Source organism: Pinus tabuliformis, chromosome 4_1, assembly GCF_031772625.1.
Source record: "Pinus tabuliformis cultivar Carrire ecotype Pingquan chromosome 4_1, CPIR1, whole genome shotgun sequence".
Taxonomy (NCBI): domain Eukaryota; kingdom Viridiplantae; phylum Streptophyta; class Pinopsida; order Pinales; family Pinaceae; genus Pinus; species Pinus tabuliformis.
Window position 1 is genome coordinate 248,434,839 of NC_142303.1, and position 23,292 is coordinate 248,458,130.

Consider the following 23,292-nt stretch of genomic DNA (forward strand, 5'->3'; position numbering starts at 1 on the left):
TATTAATGAAATATTTTCAGTAAAAATCATTTTAAAATAAATTAAAATATTTAGAAATAAAATTCAATAATCAAAATTCTCAACAATAAAATAAAATTATAAAAAGCTTTTTGGGATGAATCACATAGATAATTTTCTAGTATGATGGACGCTTTAGAACCATGTGGTTCCAAATACATTTAAAAGACTATCTATATAATTAATTCAAATATTTTTTTATAAACATTATGAATCATAGAAATTTGCACTTAAAAAAACTATAATTTTTAATAAAGCATTTACCCGATTAAAAATTTATTTTAACGCAGTTAAAAACACAATTAAAAAAAATGTAAAGGGCAAGGGTGTCGAAGAGGTCATTAACTTGATACAAAAGTGCTATAACAACTTTCCTTCGCGCACACTCCAATATATTTTCTGTCATTTGAGTGTTTTGGGCTTTCCTTCTTAGCTTAGCGCAACAACGAAAGGCCCTGCAACTACAGATTTCTGTACAACAATTCATCATCATGTTTCTCACCAGGTTGGTTCTTCTTGATTTCATCATGAACCCTCATTTGCAACATTTCACAGTTCGAAGCTGCTTTTTCAGTTTCTTTTTGAAGTTTTGATCAATTTCGGGGTTTCAGGAGCGAGTATGACAGAGGAGTCAACACCTTTTCTCCCGAGGGGCGGCTCTTCCAAGTCGAATACGCCATGGAAGCAATCAAGGTTCAGTGTATTTCTCTGTTCATTGAATACCCATCTATTCTGCTGCTTTTCAAGCGGTTAACTTTTATATATATATATATATATATATATATTTATTTATTTTATTTGCAGCCTGGTTCTACTGCTTTTCAAGCGGTTAACTTATATATATTTTTATTTTATTTGCAGCTTGGTTCTACTGCAGTGGGGTTGAAAACAAAGCGGGGAATCATATTGGCAGTGGAGAAGCGTATCACATCGCCTTTGCTGGTTTGATTCTTTATTTAATCCATTTGTCTGCATTCCATGCCTTCTGTTTCAGTTGCAACGCTAGATCCACAAAATGAATTTGATATAACTCTAAATCCTAAAACCCCAACCCTAGGGAGAACCCAAACTCTGGAAGACCGAAGAGGATCGTACAGGTCACTTACTAATTCTTACTAATTTAATTTTTTGCTGTTGCAGATCACCTGCTTGCTTTTCTGTTTGTTCATAGTATCCCATTGACTTGGTGCATTTCCCAAATCACATCCCCCAATACGGGAATGGTAAAATGCCAAAAGCCTACTAGTTCGCTTTTGTCTGCCGTGAAGAAAAGCCAGCCGCCACCCAGGCTACTGCATCTAATGTGAACCATGTACATGTCTTTATGCCTAAGTTTTTTTGTTTTGTTTTGTTTGTCAAGTTGTCTGTGATCTTTTAGGCTTGAGGATAGGATCCCTACCCAGGGGCATCTAAGTTGTTAAAAATCACCCGGGGATAGCAATCAAAGTCACCCGGGGATAGCCGTCAAAGTCACCTGTGATCGCACCTGGCCGGGGCACACCAGCCCTCACCCGGCCTAGGCACACCACCCAGCCTAGGCACACCAGCCCTTAGCTAACTGAATTTTTTTAGCATGTCTCCTCCCTAGCATAGGGCACACCACCCCATCCTGGGTCTGGGTCGCCTTGCTGACGAGGCCTATCCTCAACCGGTTGTGCTAGTGAGACATGACACTTGCTGACGAGGCCTATCCTCAACCGGTTGTGCTAGTGAGACATGACACTTATGCCCGAGCTTTGTTATCCCGGGTCGCGTTGCTGACGAGGCCCATCCTCAACCGGTTGTGCTAATTGTGCTAGTGAGACAGCACACTTATGCCCGAGCTTTGTTATTACACACATTCTTTATTTTGCAGCTGATTGCACAGTTAATAATCTCATCACTCATGCCCACCCACGCAATTTATGGCCAAATGTCATTTGATTGGCCAAGAATGCAGTGACTACTTCGATTGCATAAAGATATGATGGGCTTATGTTATTTATATTAAGTATAAAATTGCAACAGTTAGCACACATATTATCTAGTTTTAAAGTATTCTACTTGAACAATTTTGCTTTTTCTGGACTTTCCAGCTTTTTGGTTCTAGTATATTATTGGAAGCGCGAACCTTCAATTAAAATGAGAAATCGTTTAAAAGTATTCTACTTGAATGTTTTTGCTTTTTCTGGACTTTCCAGCTTTTTGGTTCAAGTATATGATTGGAAGCGCGTACCTTCAATCAAAATGAGAAATCGAGACCAATAACTAAGCCTCTGAAAACGAGATTAGCGTAGTGTTGTAAAATAATACCATATTTCCAATTTTACAGTGTCTTGGCTGGACAGTGTAGGCTCTACTTGTATAGTTTTCCATTTGAGGCCACACTTAGTGCTTCGTTCTTTTTTTACAACTTTATATAATATCACTTACACTCGTGAGTGAGAAAAGAGTGCTCCTTGGGAGATTAGTCTTATTAACCATTGGAACCCCGGTTTACATTAATCCAATAATTTTTGTATCATCAAAGTATCCACTATGAAAACTTACAGGTCTGCTGCAAGCTATGAACAAGATGACTTTTAAGTTTTGACTACTTCCACAGGTTTTCTTTCACGTGCATAACATGAATTTAACATTGTTTTGCTCATATTCCATATAAGCATTAGAGGCTGTTAGGATTTTAATTGTCGATTAAACCCTTTTTTTGGAGACATTGATTATTCAAAATTACAGTAAAATTTTGTTTAGAGTTTGGTAGTTGCCTCTTTTTCCTTTTGTGTAGTGACCAGGTAAAAAGACCTGTTAACTGTGATTTATACTCTTTATAGATGTATGCTAAAAGTAAATTGTTGGGAACAGAGTACTGGTTTATACTCAAGATTTTTAGAGTTGACAACTAAGGAGAGAATTTAAGGGTTAAAAACGTAGACAATAGAATCTCACACTTCCACACATTGAAAAGTTAAAGTTGTGTGTGTCGAGCTTTTCACCTATATATTCATATAAGGTTGGTTAGAGCTCTACCCTAGCCTCCCTTCCTTTGGGTACTTAGGGGTTAGTCAATTAATGTATGAGGCAATCTTCTTTGAAGGAGGTCTATTAGGTAATTGATGTGTGCTTACTCATTGTAAGGGGCCGTCTTTATTAAATAAGACCTTTTAGGTGGTTGGTACTCATTAATGACAGGATCACAGGTAGTAGGGGTTTTGCTTGTGTGAAACGATTTATAGAGGTAGAAGGCTATCTAGTGTTCTACCATGCATTTACATTATAGTCAAGCTCTGATCATTTGGAGGTTGCCCCCTCGAAGATGCCCATGAGCAATGCTCGCTTTTTTGGATTATCAGTGTAAGGGTTTACATCCCGTAGGTTCAATATCATTGTTTCTCCTATTTTATTTTTTGCAGTTTAAATTCTTTGGATTCGGTCAATAACTCAAGCTTATAAAAGCAAGGCTAGGTGAAGGAGGAAGACACACACGAGACATTAAGTGATTGGGTTACGAAGAACAATGATTCAAGGAGATCTCAACAAGGGTGAAGGACTTTCATCCAAAGATATAGTCCAAGGGAGGAGAGTGCAAATAGGTGACAACAAGAGGAGGTAAATCCAACAGCCAGAACTCAAAGTATAGATTTTTGGGTAGCCAAGTAGCAGCTTGCAGACCGTACAAGGTAGTCAGCATGGTAGCATCCACGCAAGTGTAAAATTGATAGTTGTGCAATGTACATGGTGATGGAATTGCAGAGCAACAACTGTACAACATGATTGTATAGGCATGCGATCATACAACAGACAATAACACGGCCACATAGTAGGTAGTGGCGTGAATTTGTATAGAGGGTTGTACAACATGTTATCAAGCACAAGCTTGTTCTAGAAATTTTTTGAGGGCCAGATAGGTGCTTAGTAAATTCATAAATAGTTTGCTGTAGCTTATATTTTTCTTATTGGGCCATTTTCCTAATGGGGGGGCCCTTGTATGTTGTGAATTTAATTAATGAACAACGTATTTGAATGGTAGAAATTTCTATGTGCATGTGTAAAACTGGCTCATTTTGTTTCTGCTGAATTTTGATTTTATTTACTATTAAAATCTTAATTGTGCAATTTATTCAGTAATCTGTAGTTAAATTTAATTTACAGTAAGGAATTATTAAGAAATATTTTGCTTTCTTGTTGGGGTTAATGAAATTTAACATGGTATCAGAGCTCACGCTCTGAGAGGGAGGCCAATTTCAAAGTTTGCATAGTATATCAACCAACAATGAGATTGGTGGAGGCCACATACTTCAGAGGGAGAGAGGGTGGTCGTACCATTCAAGCAGTTTGGCAATGGTAAAAACTTTTTGTGGGTGTTTTAAAGGAACAAAACATAGATCCAAAACAATTTGTAGCAGATCCGTCAGATTCGCAAGAAGATCTTAGTAGATCTATAAACCAACGGTGGTGAGATTCTTGTGGGTGTTAGAAGGAATTAGCACATTATAGTTTTTGATCAAACCTAGAAATGGTAGCAACAAGTCTTGGGTTTGAAGACAAGTTGGATGGGGCTTCAAATTGCTTGTTTTGGAAGGCTAGGGTTGCCATGCTATTGAAGGAAAATGACCTTTGGGAAATTGTGGATAAGGTAATTCCCTCAGCGACAGGCCTAGTGCAGTTAGTAACTCACAAGAAGAAGGACATCAAGGCTCAGGTGGTTATTATGGATGCTGTGAAGGATGATTTGATCCCTCTCTTGGCAGAGAAGAAGTCGGCCAGGAAGATGTTCAAGGCTTTAGTGGATGTGTTTCGGACTGACAACATGAACATGAAGATGATCTTGAAGAACAAAAGCTCAAATTTGTGCAAATGTTAAGATCCGATAATATTACTAGCTACCTCATGAAGATTACATAGATATGTGATCAACTTGCAATGATTGGGGAGAAAGTAGATGACATAGAACTCGTAAATGTGGCACTAAATGGTTTCGTCGAGTCATGGAAACATTTGTCAAGGGCATTTGTGCTCAGGAGCACCTTCCCAATTAGGAGAGGCCTTAGGATGATTTCATGTAGGAAGAGGCTCTAGAGGAATCTAAAGCCAACATGCAAGGAGATGGATAGGAGAACCTAGCCTTAGTCAGTCAAGCCAAGAAGAGCGGAGGGAAGGGTTTGAAGGGTAACGGTGAGGGGGAAACCTCTTAGTTGGGGAAGAAGAAAGCCTTGAGTAAGCTCATGTGTTTTATTTGTTGCAAGATTGGGCATTATGCGTCACAGTGTTAGGAGAAGAAGAAGGGGAAGTTGCAGTAGACAACAACATCAATAGAACTTCAGCTAGATGAGCTTGTAGTGAAGTTTGAGAAGGGCTTCTCCATCAATCTTCAAAGTTTCTACCAAGTACCAACACCATCACCAAGAGTGCATGGTACTTGGACAATGGTTCATCTCGCCATATGACAATAACACATGGGCTATTTAGCAATCGAATGAAGAAAGACTTGGGGATTCATGTGGAGCTTGGTGAGCTTGGAAGGGAGAGGGAAGTATCCTATCCCAACTCGAGTTAGGAGGATCGTTGGAAGTTGAGGACGTGTTGGATGTACCAGGATTGAAGAAGAACTTGGTCTTAGTCTCAATGATGGAGGATAGAGAATTTTATCCTGTTCAGGCCTTGGTACATGACAATGACAACCTGTGTGAGCTATGGCACAAGAGGATGGGACACTTGCACTATAAGGCATTGCCAATTTCGAGGAAATTTGTCACTAGTCTCCCATATTTTAGTATTGAGTAGTAGGGTGTGTGCATAGGGTGTGCACTTGGCACGAATGCTAAAGTTACTTTTCAAAGCAGCGAGAGCTGGTTCAAGGGGCTTATCTTATACATTCAGATGTGTGTGGAGTGATGTTAGTGGCATCAATATAGGGAGTACTATATTATGTGACATATATTGATGACTATTCTAAGAAAACCTGGATCAACCTGGATCTTCTTTATGAAGATCAAGGATGAGGTCTTCAGTTGGTTTATAAAGTTCAAGGCCTAGATGGAGAACTGAAAAGAGAGGAGGATCGAGGTCATGAGGTTGAAAAATGGGGGAGAGTACACCTCAATTGACATCAAGGATTTTTGCAAGGAAGTAGGGATTAAGAGGGAGTTGACAATCTTGTACAACCTTAGTAGAATGGGGTTGCGAAGAGAAAGAACTGGTCTACCATTGGTTTTGCCAAGGCTATGATACATCACCTGGATTTGCCTATGTTCCTTTGAGCAAACACATGGAACATGAACATATATCTGTAGAACATGTTAAATTTCCACTAAACTCTGCAACTACTTAGATGAATAACTGAAAATTGAAACTAGTTTGCTTTCACCAAGATACAGAGTGTCTTAACAATTCATATGTAGCGGAATAAAAACACAGAGATAAAAATACATCACACACAAATTGACACACTTTTCTTAGGAACCCAATAGGGAAAACTTGCTTGCTTGATGTGGTTATTTTATTGATCATCTTGGAGTAATTGAATATATTACAAAGTAATTTGTGTCTCTTGAGAAAGAGTTTTGCTTCTCATACAAACCTCAGCTAATACAATTGATCTCGGTCTCCCTTGATCATTACTTGATCTCGGTTCTTGCACACAATTGATCCTCTGCTGCCTCCTTGACTTGCTCTATAAACCCTGTTGTCTTGCTTCAATTTTGCTTCTCCTTCCTTGCAACTTGGCCTCCTTATTCCTTGCGCTGATCTCCTATTTCCTAGAGCACTTCTGGCCCTATTTCTTAACGCACTTGAGGTCCTATTTTTTAGGACCCTAGCTCCACACAATTTGTGCACAAACAATTCTCCTAAATTCTCGCGCACTTGTGCCTCCTATTCTTTAGGACACAATTCCTCTACTCCACAATAAAGGCTCTCTCACAAAGTTGTGAGCCATGTCTTGTCACAATCCTTTGTGCACAAAACAATGTAATTTACTTATGCCTTCGTCCTCTCTTTATAGGCCCAATTTGAAAATGCAAGGAGGCCTAGTTCCAAATTTAGAACTTAAGTTTTGATTGACAAGTTAACTCGTGTTCTCTCTAATCAACGCTGGAGATCTAACTCGCTCTTCCTTCAGTCAAGACAAGACTGAAGACTAGCTTTAACTGAACTGCTAACTGCCACCTCGTTTTGTAGTCAAACTGATGAAGACTCCCACTTAACTGAAGCTCCTACTCTACGTATGCTAACTCGATGATTTTTCCAGTAAACTGAAAATAACTCATCTAACTGAAGTCTAACTCATATTGGGAGAAGGGCAATACAAGGTATTCACTGGCTAAGGCACAAGCCAGAAGACCTTGCTCGCTACATTTTCAACACTCCCCTCTTAGTGAGGAAGGTACTCTTGGAAGAACCTCGTCCACCTGGATCTGTTTTCAACACTACCACATTATTTGCTGCTGCAACTGCTCCCTTTGAACTAGAAGAGTTCTTTGCTTCCTGCTGTAGAATCTAATTTGAAGACCTGTTGTTTCCAACCATGCTTTGCGAGTCTGTCACCTTAGTCATAAGTGCCATGTACCCTGTGTAGCTCTTTGGCTGCTTTCTCTAACTAAAGGTGGTACTGGGAAACCCAACTCTCTTTTGATTACCCCCAAACAACTCCTTTGTCCACTTGTTTGGAACTCTCCCTGTACTGGGAGTCATTGACTGAGTGGCTGCCTCCAATCGCCCTAGGCTATGCTTCTCATCATCCTGCTGGTTGGCCCTGTTACCGCTCAAACTAGCAGGGGACCTCAGGGGGATCCCTAAAGGGCAAATGCTAGGCCAAGGGCAACAAATGGAGAGTTAGTCCACTGTCACCTCACCTAAAGCTCCCTTATATTTATTGACTTTCACCGATGGGAGGAGAACCGATATGTATGGAGTCACTAATGAATGATAAGTCAATGGATATGAGTGACCCAAACAAACCCTTTCCCAGAAAAGTTTGAAGGATGGAGCTTGCTTGCTTTCTAAGCAAGGTACTATGTATTCTAGGGAAAGGAAGAGAGGATTTTGAGGGTTAGGTTTTTGGGATAAGACTTGTGAAGGAGTTCCCCAATCCCTAAAATCCTTGTTAGAATTGGTATCCTGGATGGTTCTTGAAGAATGATTTTTTAAAGGAGCTGGACCATACGGGGCCAAGTGGACCCGGTCTAGGGTATGGGGAAAGTAGGTAGCAACCAATGATATTCTTACCCTAAAGAAGGTGGGGAAAGGATCAAAGAAAGTATTTTCACTCAAAGATGTTGTTTTGACCTATGAGGTACTAGTCTTGGGGATGGCAGGGCAAGTTTTGACCCTGGAGCTAGGGCTTGGCTTTCTTCCCAACTCCATTGTTAGAATGTCTTCAAAATTGGAGGAGAGCTAGGGGAATGGTCAACGCAGGAGACCCTAGGAGATCAAATTCTTTTGATGGCTAGCTTGTTGGGAAATTGATGCCCTAGGTACCCCAATGTGGCTAGTCCTGGAAGGATGTGAGAGAATATGAGTTTTAGTGACCACCCTTGGTAGATCAGTGCCTTAATCTTTGGGAGAATGGAGTCTATGTTGAGTATGAGTAGGATTTCTTGGTTCCTAGTCAAGGAGGCCTCAAGATCACTTCGTTTGCCTTCTAGGTCAAGAAGAAGCAACCTTGCAGCTTTTATACTTTGATGTGCAAGAGGAATGGATTGTCAAGGTCGAATTCGTTGATAGAATTATCCCTAGGAGATTTTGCTCCTATTACATGGCCCATACATTGAGAGATGCTATAATAGAGACAAATTCCACAATTTTAAGCAATAAATGCATGCAACAATTATCCCTAGAACAACAAAAATCCTAGTCCAACATATATGACAATTAGGTGGTTTCTACTTCTAAACGGGATAATATGTTCAAGGTACATCCTTCAAAAGGTGGTGGCATGTGACAGATGGGTGAATGAAGTATGGGATGAGAAGGGGTAGCCCTGGGTCACATGCTGGGGTACAAGGGTAGCTAATAAGAGGGAAGCCCACACTTGGGTTTATAATGTATAGGAGGGAGCAATCGTGGTACATGAGGTGCCTCGACCTTGATTTTTCCACCCTTCTTTATATGCCTTTTGACCTTTTATGATTTTCTTTGACTAACTACTCGAGGCTCAAGGGGTTAGAGCATGATGTATAAGATATAGCAGTGAAATCCCCCTTTTAAGGTGGGGCGGTTCATTGCCCACCAGGGGTTGGGACAATCATGGGTTCCTATATGATGAAGAAGGCTCATAGAACCTGTAGGAACCAGGGTGATGGCCATGATGATGGGGTAGAGCTCATGTATTGGCTTTTGCCCACGTGCTAAATGTATTTGTCCCGACCATCTTTTGCATCTTGTGGTACATTTTCCTGTTGATTGTGGCCATATATGCTTTTAACTTTCTTTTCAGCTGCATCAACCTTTGGGCTTCATTCTAGGTGATGACCTAAGGTGTGGGCAAGCTAACCCTATGTGGACCCAATGGAGGAATGTGGACCCAGGTGGGAAAAATGATGAATGGGGTGATAATGAATGGAAAGAGGGTAATATAAGCGCATAAGGGAGCGGAACCATGCAACCAAAATCAGGGTTTCCAAGAAATACCATCCCTAGAGCCAAATGGTCAGTAAAAGAGATCCCACGAGACTAGAATCGAAGGTTAATACCTAAAAGGGGTCTAGGGGACTAGAGCACAAACCTAGCCCATTCTTTTCGATGAATTCCCCTATTAATCCATGCCCAAAAGTGTCCATGATAAGCAAACTACAATACTCAATTTCCAAATGACAAAGCATACCTTTAGGTTCTCGAGGCCCACCTTCAAACATACGATCATGGTAGATGGGCAAGGGACCACATGGCTAGCTTAGGTGGTGGAGAAATGGCACAATGAGATAGCTGGTCGCTGTCGACTGAGGACCATCTTGGAGAAAAAAAATTCTCCTAGTGATATCACCCACAAAATGGTGGGTAATAGGCCCAATTGCCAACTAGCATAGACTCAAACTAAAATATTGGTTGAGGCTCCATCTTGGGTAGCTTCTTCCCATGTACTCTAACTTGCTCTTGCTCTAGGGACTCTCTCAGAGCTCTGCTCTCTTCAACCATCGCTTCTCTACTTTGTGCACTTCCTGCCTTGTTGCTCAAGGCTCCGCATGTCTCTACCCGGTACTTGTAGAGATTCTTCATCCTCACACCTAATTACTTCTTACATCTAGAAGCAAAGTGTTGGAGGTAAGCGTTATCTCAGAGCTCTGCTCTCTTCAACCATTGCTTCTCTACTTTGTGCATTTCCTGCCTTGTTGCTCAAGGCTGCGCATGTCTCTACCTAGAACTTGTAGAGATTCTTCATCCTCACACCTAATTGCTTCTTACATCTAGAAGCAAAGTGTTGGAGGTAAGCGTTACCTCTGTTGAAAATGACATCATAGCCCTTGTCCTCAAGGGTGGCTACCAAAACAAGATTCTGCTTCAAGCTTGGAACATAGAGGACATCTCTGAGATGAAGAGGATTACTTGACTCCCTCTGAAAATTGACAGCACTAATTCCTCTAGTTGCATATAGGGCATCATCTCCTAGTTCAATCTGACACTGCAAGTCCTTCTCCTTCAAGTGGCTGGAAGGATGCTCTTGAATCAATATACCATACATTGTTGTTTGCTGAGCTTGCCATGCAAGCTATCAATGAGAAATCTTTCTTGAACTGGGTAGAAAACGCGGACTAGGTAGAAAACGCATCTACCTTCGTTGATGTAGCTACATGATCCTCACTGGAGTCCTCCTTCCGATTAGGGCACTTAGTGGTATAGTGCCTAAACTCATGGCAATGGAAGCACTTGATCTTGCTCAAATCCTTCTTCTTCTCACCCTTCTGACTGGACTCGACCTCTCCTTGGCCCTTCTTGCCCTTGGCTCTGTTACATTTGCCTGCCGGGGCAAAGTTCTCCTTGTCCTTTGTTGGAGGTTCTCTACTTGCTCTCTTGCTTCTCTAGATCTCTTCTTGAACACAATCACTCCATAACCTTTCTCATCTGGGGATATTCTCTCTGTTGCTTACTGCATCTTGGAAACTACACCAAGACTTATGGAGTCCCAAAAGCGCAAGACTCACAAGGGCTTTTTCTGCTATTGTCAAGGCCACACCGAACCTGAGTGAACTTTGAAAGATATGTGATGATGGACTCTCCTTTGCTCATCTGGATACTTCTTATCTTCTCCTTGAGAGCAAGCTTCCTAGCATCACTGGAACCTTGATACAGATCTAAGATAACTTTAAACATCTCATATGTTATTGTCCTCTCATGGAGATGAGGGATAATATGGTCTTTGATCCCCTCAAGAATGATCCTCCTCGCCTTGGTGTCATTCTTGTTATGCTGGGCCAACTGTTGGGCATCTATAAGTGGCACTATTTGATTCTTCACAAATTCTAGCACCCCACTATCTTCCAACAACATTGATATTCGCTCCTTCCATGCACAAAAATGCGAGGCTCCCTCTAAACTATGATTTGACCTGAGTCCTTGGAACACCATATTGTTATCCAAAGAATTGCTTTGCTCTCTTCACTACTCTAACTGGTCAATCTGGTGCTGGTCTTTATATTGATCTTTGCTATGATACCAGGTTAAATTTCCATGAAACTCTGCAACTACTTAGATGAATAATTGAAAACTGAAACTAGTTTCAGTTTACTTTCACCAAGATACAAATTTTCTTAACAATTCATATACAACAGAATAAAAACACAGAGATAAAAACACAACACACACAAATTGACACACTTTTCTTAGGAACCCAACAAGGAAAACTTGCTTGCTTGATGTGGCTATTTTATTGATTGTCTTGGAACAATTGAATCTATTACAAAGCAATCTGTCTCTCTCGAGAAAGCGTTTTTATTCTCACACAAACCTCAACTAAATCAATTGATCTTGGCCTTCCTTGATCACTACTTGATCTCGGTCCCTACACACAATTGAACCTCTGTTGCCTTCTTGACTTGCTCTATAAACCATGCTCTCTTGCTTCAATTTTGCTCCTCCTTCCTTGCACACTTGGCCTCCCTATTCCTTGCACTGATCTCTTATTTCCTAGCGCACTTCTGGGCCTATTTCTTAGCGCACTTGAGCTCCTATTTTTTAGGATCCCAGCTCCACACAACCTACACACAACCAATTCTCCTAAATTCTAGCGCACTTGTGGCTCCTATTATCTAGGACACAATTCTTGCACTCCACATTCAAGGCTCTCTCACAAACTCCTGAGCTTTGTCTTGTCACAATCCTTCGTGCACAAAACAATGTAATCTACTTATGCCTTTGTCCTCTCTTTATAGGCCCAATGCAAACATGCAAGGAGGCCCAATTCCAACTTTATAACTCGAGTTATGATTCACAAGTTAACTCGTGCTCTCTCCAATCAATACTGTAGATCTAACTCGCTCTTCCTTCAGTAAAGACTGAAGACTAACTCGCTCTAATTGAACTGCTAATTGCCACCTCGTATTGTAGTCAAATTAATGAAGAGTACAACTTGACTAAAATTCCAACTCTACGCATGCTACCTTGATGATTATTCCAATAAACTAGAAATAACTCATCCTAATTGAAGTCTAACCCATGAGCTCGCACTCATACTGGGAGAAGTACAATTCAAGGTCTTCACTAGCTAAGGCATAAGTTGGAAGATCTTGCTCGCTACATTTTCAACAGAACATGAGTCTTCATAGGATAATGGGGGACATGAATCTTGAGGAAGCATTCACAAGGGTGAAGCCAAAGATAGGACATTTGAGGATCTTTGGTTATCTAGTATACATCTATGTGCCTATGGAGAAGAGGATGAAGTTGGGGCCTTCGAGAGAGAAGGGGATATTTGTTGGATATAAAAAGACCTCAAAATCTTATAAGATCTTCATGCTGGTGCAAAGGAAGATAATTGTGAGCAGTTTGAGGAGGACTCGGCATCTAGGAAGTCTCATTATTGCCACCAACAATGACAAAGAATGAGGATTAGGAGGCTCCAAAGGGGGAGCAACGTTTAGAGGCTTCTAGTTCAGTGAGTCAAAGTGGGGAAAAGTCATTAGCTCCTTCCAGTTCTATTAGGAGACCTAGGTGGTTTATGTAGACATTGAGGGATGCTTAGGATCACGTTGAGGCTTTGAGGAGCACATCTAGGGAGAGCAGGCCTCTGAAGAAGTTTCTGTACTATATGGCATTGATTAGTAACACCGTTGATGAGGCAGCAAACGAGGAGGTTTGGAGAAATGCCATGGTTAAGGATGATGTATGGGACATTGTGCCAAGACCGAAGGGAAAGCTAGTTCCAAGTGGCTTGTTGAGAAATACCTTTGTTAATTTTAGGTATGTTTGATGCTAGAGTAATTTATTTCAATTTCTTTTCCACATTAGCAATCACATCAGCATAAAGTAAACTGTAGATAGAACATAAATATAAATCGCAGAAGACAAGCCAAGACAAGAGGACACAAGATGTGGCGCTAGCCAGGGACAAACCCCAATGTGGGGAAACCCTTGATCAATTCTTCTTTTATGTTCTTCAAAGTTCAACAAAGAAAGTGAGAGAGATAGTACATTTACAATAGAAGTCAATCACTTTGACTTTTGATATTGGCATGAGATCAGTTGAAGACATATTACTTCAACTGATTCTCTAAGGTGACTTGTTCACCTATCATAGTGCTGCATCTCGTCTATTTGCTGCACATTACCGTGTGACACCTTGCTGTACTGTCACATGTGTTGAGCCTTGATGACTGAGCTGCTCTCATCTTCATGTTGTTCATCATGCTGCATCTTCCATGGTCTTATTCATCATCAAGCTGCCCATGCTCATGATCTCATTCATCATTATGCTTCCCATGCTCATATCATCATGCTGCTTATTATGCTGCCCATGATCTCATACATCATGCTGCCTTCCTTCGGAGACAGATGCTCCGGCTATTTCGACAGTTCTCAGTAGTTTTGGCTTTTCCGGCAGTTCCGGCTTTTTCGACATTTTCGGCTTTTCTGGCTTTTCCGACAGTTCTGGCAGTGTCGGCTTTTTCGGCTTTTCCAGCGTTTCCGGCTTTTCCGACAGTTCCTGCATTTCCAGCTTTTCCGGCTTTTTCGGCTTTTCTGTCTTTTTCGGCAATTCCAGCTTTTCCGGTAGTTCCGGTTTTTTCGGCTTTTCCGTCTTTTTCGGCAGTTCCGGCTTTTCCGGTAGTTCTGGTAGTTCTGGCTTTTCCGACTTTTCCTTAGGATCTCTCCTCGTACTAAAACCCAAAGACAAGTAGAGAGAGGAAGAGATCCAAGTGTGTGTAGAAATGACTTGGAGCCCTCTTCTATTTATACTAAAATATAGAGGTTGAATAGACATGACTGTTGGGCTTCTGAGCCTACATTTGTTGCTCGTTGACTTAACAATTTGTCCATAACATAAATAAATTCATAAATTCATAACTTCATAAATGCTTATCGGAATCGGATGATCTTTAGATCAATCCTACACCTCTCAATGAGAGGGATCCAATAAAAATATCAGCTGCCATAAATAATATGACCCACATGGAGTTTGGCCCTAGTTGCCAATTTTAACAACCTTCCTCACTCAAAGGGAGTGTTGATGTTTGTAGCAATGGATAGGTACTTCCGTACTGGTGTAAGTGTGTAGACATGTGGAAGTCATCCAAAGATATGACATTTGAGGATATTTGGTTGTCTAGTATACATCTATGTGCCTATGGAGAAGAGGATTAAGTTGGAGGCTTCAGGAGAGAAGGGGATATTTTTTTGGATATAAAAGACCTCAAAATCTTATAGGATCTTCATACTTGTGCAAAGGAAGATAATTGTGAGCAGTTTGAGGAGGACTTGGCATCTAGGAAGTCTCATTGTTGCCACCGACAGTGACAAAGGATGAGGATTAAGAGGCTCCAAAGGGGAAGCAACGTTTAGAGGCTTCTAGTTCAGTGAGTCAAAGTGGGGAAAAGTCATTAGCTCCTTCCAGTTCTATTAGGAGACCTAGGTGGTTTATGTAGACATTGAGGGATGCTTAGGATTATGTTGAGGCTCCGATGAGCACATCTAGGGAGAGCAGGCCTTTGAAGAAGTTTCTGTACTAGATGGCATTGATCAGTAACACTGTTGATGAGGCAGAAAATGAGGAGGTTTGGAGAAATGCCATGGTGAAGGATGACATATGGGACATTGTACCAAGACCGAAGGGGAAGCCAGTTCCAAGTGGCTTGTTGAGAAGTACCTTCCTCACTTAGAGGGAGTGTTGATGTTTTAGCATTGGGGTACTTCTGTTCTGGTGTAAGTGTGTAGACATGTGGAAGTCATTTAAAGGCTTCAACTCTAGCAAAATTACTTTGATTAAAGGATTTATTAAAGTAATTGCTTTTTATAAGAAAAAGTGAGTTCAATCTAATGAAATGCAAATGTTTTTTGCATTAGTGAATTAGATGAATCTCAACCATTGATCTCAAGTGAGTTGAGATCTAATCTGAAGTGTTAATCACATTGGAGATTAGGGTTGTGGAGTTGGTCAATAACTCAAGCTTATAAAAGCAAGGCTAGGTGAAGGAGGAAGGCACACAAGACATTAAGTGATTGGGTCATGAAGGGCATTGATTCAAGGAGATCTCAGCAAGGGTGGAGGACTTTCATCTAGAGATAAAGTTCAAGGGAGGAGAGTGCAAACAGGTAGCAGCAAGAGGAGCAAAACCCAGCATCTATAAATCAAAGGATACATTTTTGGGCAGACAAGTAGCAGTCTGCAGATTGTACAGGGCAGCAGGTAGAGCAGCATCTGTGCTGGTGTATAGCAGATAGTCACACACACAGGGTAGTAGAACTGCAGAGCAACAGTCGTGCAACAGACAGCAGGATGGCTGCACCCTTGTACAGCCGCACAGCAGATAGTCACATGAGTTTGTATAGAGGGCTGTGCAGCAGGTCAGCAGGCAAAGGGTTGTTTTAGAAATTTTCTGAGGGCCGTACAACCCATATAGGTGCCCAGTAAATTTAGAAATAGTTTGGTGTAGCTTGTATTTTTCTCAGTGGACCATTTTTCCAGTAAGGGAGCCCTGTGTGTTGTGAATTTAATTAATGAACAACAGATTTGAAGGGCAGCGATTTCCGTGTTTGCATGTGAAATTGGCTCATTTTGGTTCCACTGATTTTGGATTTTATTTACTTTAAAAATCCCTGCTGTGCAGATTATTCAATAATCTGCATTTTAATTTAATTTACAACAAGGAATTACTACGAAATATTTTGCATGTTTGCTAGGGTTAGGGAAATTTAATAGACATACACAGGCTATGAACACGATGATTTTTGATAGATTCCGTGGTTTTTTTCATATGCATATTGTGAATTTAACATTGGTATGGTCTTATTTCATATAAACATAGAGGCTATTAGGATCAATGTTTTAAAACTTGGACTCGGACTTGGAATCAGTTGAGGGTCAACTTGAACTCGGATGGACTTGGACTGATCTGATTTCAATAACTTGGTATACTAAAAAATACATAGAATATTTAAATTTAAATGAAAATATTATATTTAATGATTCCAAAAATTATTGAAACTGGGAAAGAAAGCATTATGAATAAATGAGCAAGAACATAAATGACAAGCAATGGTCCACCATTGCTTATATCAGGATCCTCATCATTAGTATCACCCTGTGCCTCCACCCAGTTTGATGAGATTACCTAATCTAATCCTTATAATATGGTATAAAAAGCTTAACGTGCCTAATGAATGATTTTTGTTTGAGTGAAGGGTATATTTTTGCTAAGGCCATGACAAAGGAATTCAACAATCAATACCACCAACATCAAGGTACACAAAGGGCTTGGTGCTCTTGATTAAATGCAATACAATACCCACCCTCACATGTGATAGAATCCAGTGAAAATGTTGCAATCCTACCAATCCTGAAACCTTGAAAACTGTTATGTCTGGTAAATTTTGAATGGGATATGAAATTCTACTTTCACCATATGAAGCCCAATGAGGTTGGGACCACTGTCAAACATCCTGAAACTTTGAATGGGATATGAAATTCTACTTTCACCACATGAAGCCCAATGAGATTGGGACCACTGTCAAACATCTTGAAACAATTAATGGTAATGTTAAATATTTAAGTAAAATGATAAAAATGAAATATAAAGGAAATGTCAAGATTTTAAAATTGAAGTAAGAGGATAAAAAAGAAAGATGAAGAAAATGCCTTAAACATCCTGAAACAATTAATGGTAATGTTAAAAATTTAAGTAAAAGGATAAAAATGAAACATAAAGGAGTATCAAGATTTTAAAATTGAAGTAAGAGGATAAAAAGGAAAGATGAAGAAAATGCCATGAATTTAACATGACAATTACATGCCAGCGTTTTTGGTCAAACCTTTTTAAAGAAAAAATGAATTTTGCATGTTAGTAAGGTTCAAGTACCTACTTGTTAGAGTAGGGCTGGTTTGGTAGCAAACTGGCCTTCCGAACCAAGCAGATGGCCGAGTCAGTTCAGCCAGCAACCAATTTGGCTGAGTTGACTCAGTCTGAGTCAACTTGGAACGATTTTGAAAATTATGATTAGGATCTTAATGGCCAATTAAAGTCCCTGTTTCTTTTTGGAGGCATCCATTATTCAAAATTCCAGTAAAAATTTGTTTGGAGCTTGGTAGTTGCAACCAGGTAAAGGGACCTGTTAATTGCAATATACACTCGTAGTTGTATGCTAAATATAAACTATTGGAGACAGAGAGCTAATATCTATCCGAGATTTTTAGAATTGACAGGTAAGGAGAAAATTGTAAGGGTTAAAAGTGCGGATATAATAACATCTCAGACTAACTTCTATACCTTGAATAGTTAAGCTCTGTTGTTTCTGGTTCTTCACCTGTGTATGCATATAATGGAAGGTCTGTTTACGCAGGAACAGATGCTTTGTCATTCAAATCTCCCACATTGTATCTCATTGACTGGTGTCAATCAGTGTTGCACATATCGCGATAATATCAGAATTATTGCCACAACTTGTCACGAAAAATTTCAAAATTATTGCCCTGTTTGTCAATTTCAACATATTACCATTTATTTAATTTTTTTTAACCCTAATTTCTTAAAAGTGATTTAGGGGATTGAGCTGTGAGGATACTCTTTCTATTTCTATCCAGCAAACAAAGGGAAATCTATGTTTTCATTTCCCAAAATTCATCTCATGAGAAACATACCTTAATAGTTAATGGTAATATTAAATTATAAAAGTAAAAACATCCTTTTACTTAAATTTTTAACATTACTATTAATTGACTGAGGATGTTTGAGAGTGGTTCTGACTTCATTGGATTTCATACGGAGAAAGTAGAATTTTAGATCCCACTCAAAATCCTGCAGACTGAATAGTCTTTAGGATTTCAGGGTTGGTGGGTTTGCAATGTTTCTACTGGATTTTATGATGTACGAGTGTATGGAACTAACATTTAATCAAGATCACCAAGCCCTCTATGTACCTCGATGTTGGTGGCATTGACTGTTGAGCTCCTGCTTCATGACCCTAGTAAAAATGTACACTTCACTCAAGCAAAATTATTGATTAGGATGTTAAGCTTTTTCTATCTTAATTTAATGTTTAGTGGGTGATCTTGATGAATATGATCCCAATATTGGCAATGATTTTGATGTTATGTAGCTATTTTTTGTAGCATGGTTTTCTTTGGATTTTGGAGGCCATTTAGAGCCTCTCTATTGATCTATTTCGATTCAGAGATGGATTGCACTCAGTGATATTTTGGTTATATGCACCCTTGTTATTTACATGAGAAAGTTTGCATATTTGTGTATAATAATTTGGATTCATATGGATGCACATGAATTATATTTTCTTTTCAAAATTTGAATATTTTATGTATTTTTTGGTTGACCAATCTTTTGGTCTAGTTCTGATAACATTGCTGAGGATGAATTGACCATTTTCCATCAAGCAAACAAGGGGAAAGCTGTTGTTTTCATTGCCATGATTCATCTCATGAGATACATTTATTTTTGTTTTGATATGATTTTGTATCATTCTATTAGATCTTATGATTCGGGACAAATATCATATTTCAATATCGATATCTGATGTATCTACTATCACTTGACATTTTATACATCTTATATATCAATTTTATTTTCATATTTATGTAGCAATGTGTTTGTTTGATGTTGATGTTGTTTTAGAAGTTAAAAAATTGAAAAAAATGATTATTTTTTTATTTTTTAAAGTTTCCTGATAATTTATGATATTTTCCCCAATATTGCCAATAATTAAAATTTTGGACCCCCGGGGATAAATTGCCAATAACGATAAATATAACATTGGTGTCAATACAATATATTGAAGGCCCACTTTGTCATACTCTTCTTTTGCTCTGTGATTCCATTATTTATGTGTTTTGTATTGAAGGCCCACTTTGTCATACTCTTCTTTTGCTCTGTGATTCCATTATTTATGTGTTTTGTATTGAAGAGTCCCTAGTTTCATTTTTGATGTACTAAAATATCTTCATACTTTCAGTAACAAGCACAATATTATATACAGCTTCTAATTTGTTCCCTTCCTTCTGTTAAACTTCTCTTATATTATTGTATTTTCTGGAGGAAGATATTCAACTTTTGACAGAACCCGCTCTGCACTTCCTTCAGGAGCCAAGCAGTGTGGAGAAAATTATGGAGATTGACGAACATGTTGGTTGTGCTATGAGTGGATTGATAGCTGATGCTCGGACACTTGTGGAACATGCACGTGTTGAAACTCAGGTCTATTCTGATTATTGCTTGAGAGTTTTAAGCACGAGACAAACATAATGCAATACTTCATCTAGCTTATGTGGACATTTTTGTTACAGAACCATAGGTTCTCCTATGGTGAGCCTATGAGCACTGAGTCAACAACGCAAGCTTTGTGTGATCTTGCACTTCGATTTGGAGAAGGTGATGAAGATTCTATGGTATTTGCTTCGAAGCCTCTTATTAAACTAGAATTGTTCCATAACCTATAATGCTAGTTAGTTTGTGTCAATGAATAGATATATTTGATTACATGTGTACATCATAATTCTCTTTGAAAGTACCCCACAATGGAAATATCTAGAGTTTTTAAATTTACTCATTCAACTATTTTTATTTAGTTTTGTCTGACATATACAAACATATGGGTTGTTGAAATTGAGCACATTATCATGCTCTAACAAAGTACAATCTGAGTTACTTTAAGAAATCTATTTAGACTTATTTTGATTTTTTTTTATCTCTGTTTCATGTATTTTGATTTGATTTACATATCTGACTGTGTGATGTAAATATTTCTTAGTACCCCACAACGTACTCCTAGAAATATGAAATATATGTAGAGTTCTTAAATTTAGCCATTCAGCTATTTTTTATTTTTGTCTGACATATATAAATATATGGTTTAAGTTGGGCGCATTATCACACTCTGACAAAGTACCTTGTGAGTTACTTTAAGAAATCTATTCAGACTTATTTTTATTTTACCTCTGTTTCATGTATTCTGATTTGATTTATATATCTAACCGTGAGATGGACAGAATTCTCAGTACCCCACAACGCACTTCCAGAAATATCAAACATATCTAGAGTTTTTAAATTTATTCATTCAGCGATTTTTATTTAATTTTGTCTGACATATAAATACTATATGGGTTGTTTAAGTGGGGCACATTATCGAGCTCTTACAAAGTACCTTGTGAGTTACTTTAAGAAATCTATTCAGACTTATTTTTATTTTACCTTTGTTTCATGTATTTTGATTTGATTTACATATCTGACTGTGAGAAGGACATAATTCGCAGTTGGGCTAAATTAAACTTGATTCAATGTTTCTTGACAACTAGCTAGAGATGTTAGACCTTGTAAATATTAGATAGCAGGGTCTGTTTTAAATCTGCCAATTTCCAGTAAAAGTAGTAGTATACATCAATGTGGAAAAAGTCGAAGTTGGGATTAAATTGGCAAGGGTCCAGAAGTTGAAAAAGTCGTTAAAGGTGGGAGTTTTTTTGAAAAAGTCGGCAAAATTAAAAAAAATACAAAAATATTCATTTTTTTAAAAATCCGGACTTTTTAAATAAAATCCCGATTTTTCAAAAAAAAAAAAATCGTTAAAGAAACTACATCATTCACGATTTTTTGGAAAAAGTCCCAATTTAATCCCGACTTTTTCAACTGGGAAAAAATTGGCCGATTTAATCGGCCAGCGAAAAAAATCGCATTTTGGGGATTTAATCCCGATTTTTTCCCGACTTTTTCCACACTACTGATAATAAAGCAAACAGTAACAGTAGTAATTTCTGACAGTACTCTATTGCTGTATCTGGATATTCATTTACAAAAGCTGCTTTATTTCCACACCTTTTCCTGTGCAATTTGACACATGGTAGGGTTGGTTGAAATCGTTTTCCTTCACAATTGCATCAGTCACTTGATTCTGTATCAAAGAAAAATGACCCAATTAATAAATACACCATTGTGAGAAAGGGATAAGGAAATAATTTTCATTTGCTAAGCATTGTTTTTAAACGGAACAGATAACATTTGTATTAAAACAACTGGATACATGGCCAGAACCATTTACATTTTTTAGATATATCCAAGGCTTGCAAATTTGAGATTGAGCACAGAGGCTCAATCCAAACCCTCAAGCAAGTTCCCCATGACACAAAAATTTCAGTCTCTTTCCAAGTAAAATTTTTCCAAAAAACCCCAATATCCAGACACATTTACATTCCATTTTTCACTATTTTTATTTTGATCTAGTTTGACTTCTTGTTTTTCTTGGTGAAAAACTTTTTCCTTTCTTCCCAACTTGAGTCCAACCCACATTATCTGCAAATTCTGGTGGATCATTCTTTAGCAAGTGCACAATAATATTCTTGAGATCTTCCTCATCTGCCTGATCTACCCAAGAAGATGCCTTTTCAACATTATTCCTTGTGGTTTCTGGAGGAGATCTGTTTTCCATGAGGGATTGCTGCTTTTTCACTAATGCTGTGTCTGGGGAATCCTTATTGGTTGTTAAACCTATTAAGGGTACCAAGGAAGTGTTTCCTAGTGCATTAGCCTTTTTGCTTAGAAAGACACTTTAATTACCTTTTTGGCATCGGACTCTATGGGTTATATTAAAGCCAAGAGGAAAAAGTCACTTTATGTGGTAATGTACCAGGTACTTTATATTAATGTCAATTTATGTCTTAAAGTGACTTTATGACAAAAAGTACAATAGTACTTTCTAGTAATAAAGTCACTTTATATTTTAAAGTTGACTTTATGTGAAGAAAAAGTATAAGATATAAAACTAAAGTTATAGAGTGACTAGGAGCCATTAATGAGGGGGATCACATTAAAAGGGGGTCATGGGAAAGAATGATCTCCACCTTTGATCTCATGAGCTGAGATCTAATCTCAGCAGTCATTAATGAGGGGGACCACATTAAAAGGGGGTCAAGTGAGGGAATGATCTCCACCATTGATTTAATGCGCTGAGATCTAATCTCAGCCCTTGATCAATAGGGTAGGTTTCTCCTATCTAATGAAAGACAAAAAGGGAGAAAAGGCAAGAGAAACTCATTTCATTCTTCACATGAACATTTTGGAGAAGAGAGGAGAGCTAAGGAAGAAGAGAAAATAACAGAAGGAGAAAAGATTACACCAGAGAAACTAGAAGCTACAGCAGGCCCGAATTTCTAGGAGGCTGAGTTCAAGCCTTATGGAGGAAGCTTGAAAATCTAGGAGATAAACAGAGAGACTTCAACACTCAGTTCTAGGTTGAAGGAGGGGCTGCTAGTGAAGGATTTTTGTGGCAGAGGCAGAGAAAAAGGTTGCACATATGTCCAAGCAGCTAGTCTACCCATTGTGCACAGTTAGAGGCATTCCTGTAGCTGCCAATGTGAATTTCGGGACAAAACAGAGATCACAGGTAGCACACAAAACAAGGAGAAGCTTGTAGCCTGTCAGCGTTGATTTTTAGCAGGTCAGTGCATTAAATTCATGGTTGACTGGCATGTGTTTTAAGGCAGTCAAAGCACAGTCATGTGGCTCGAAATTCCAGCAAAGAAGGCTAGTCTGTGGTCCAGTAATTAAGGAGGAGGACTGCACTCTTTCCAAGGGAGAGATAAGTAAATTTGTTGCTATTATCTCTGTAATAATTTTTCTTGAGAAGCTAATAATCAATTCCTCCTTAGCACTGGTTTTC

At 38.8% G+C, this 23,292-nt stretch overlaps 1 protein-coding gene across 1 annotated transcript in view; it reads left to right on the forward strand.

The window, feature by feature from the left end:
* Window positions 1-363: 363 nt before the first annotated feature.
* Window positions 364-23,292, forward strand: part of LOC149175203 (proteasome subunit alpha type-5) — a 67,295-nt gene continuing 44,366 nt past the window's right edge. Inside the window, exons 1-5 of the mRNA XM_089419544.1 lie at window positions 364-523; window positions 630-711; window positions 880-960; window positions 19,728-19,841; window positions 19,931-20,032. Of these exons, the coding sequence (XP_089275670.1) occupies window positions 510-523; window positions 630-711; window positions 880-960; window positions 19,728-19,841; window positions 19,931-20,032 (393 nt within the window). The 5' untranslated portion in view covers window positions 364-509. The remainder of the gene's footprint in view (window positions 524-629; window positions 712-879; window positions 961-19,727; window positions 19,842-19,930; window positions 20,033-23,292) is intronic.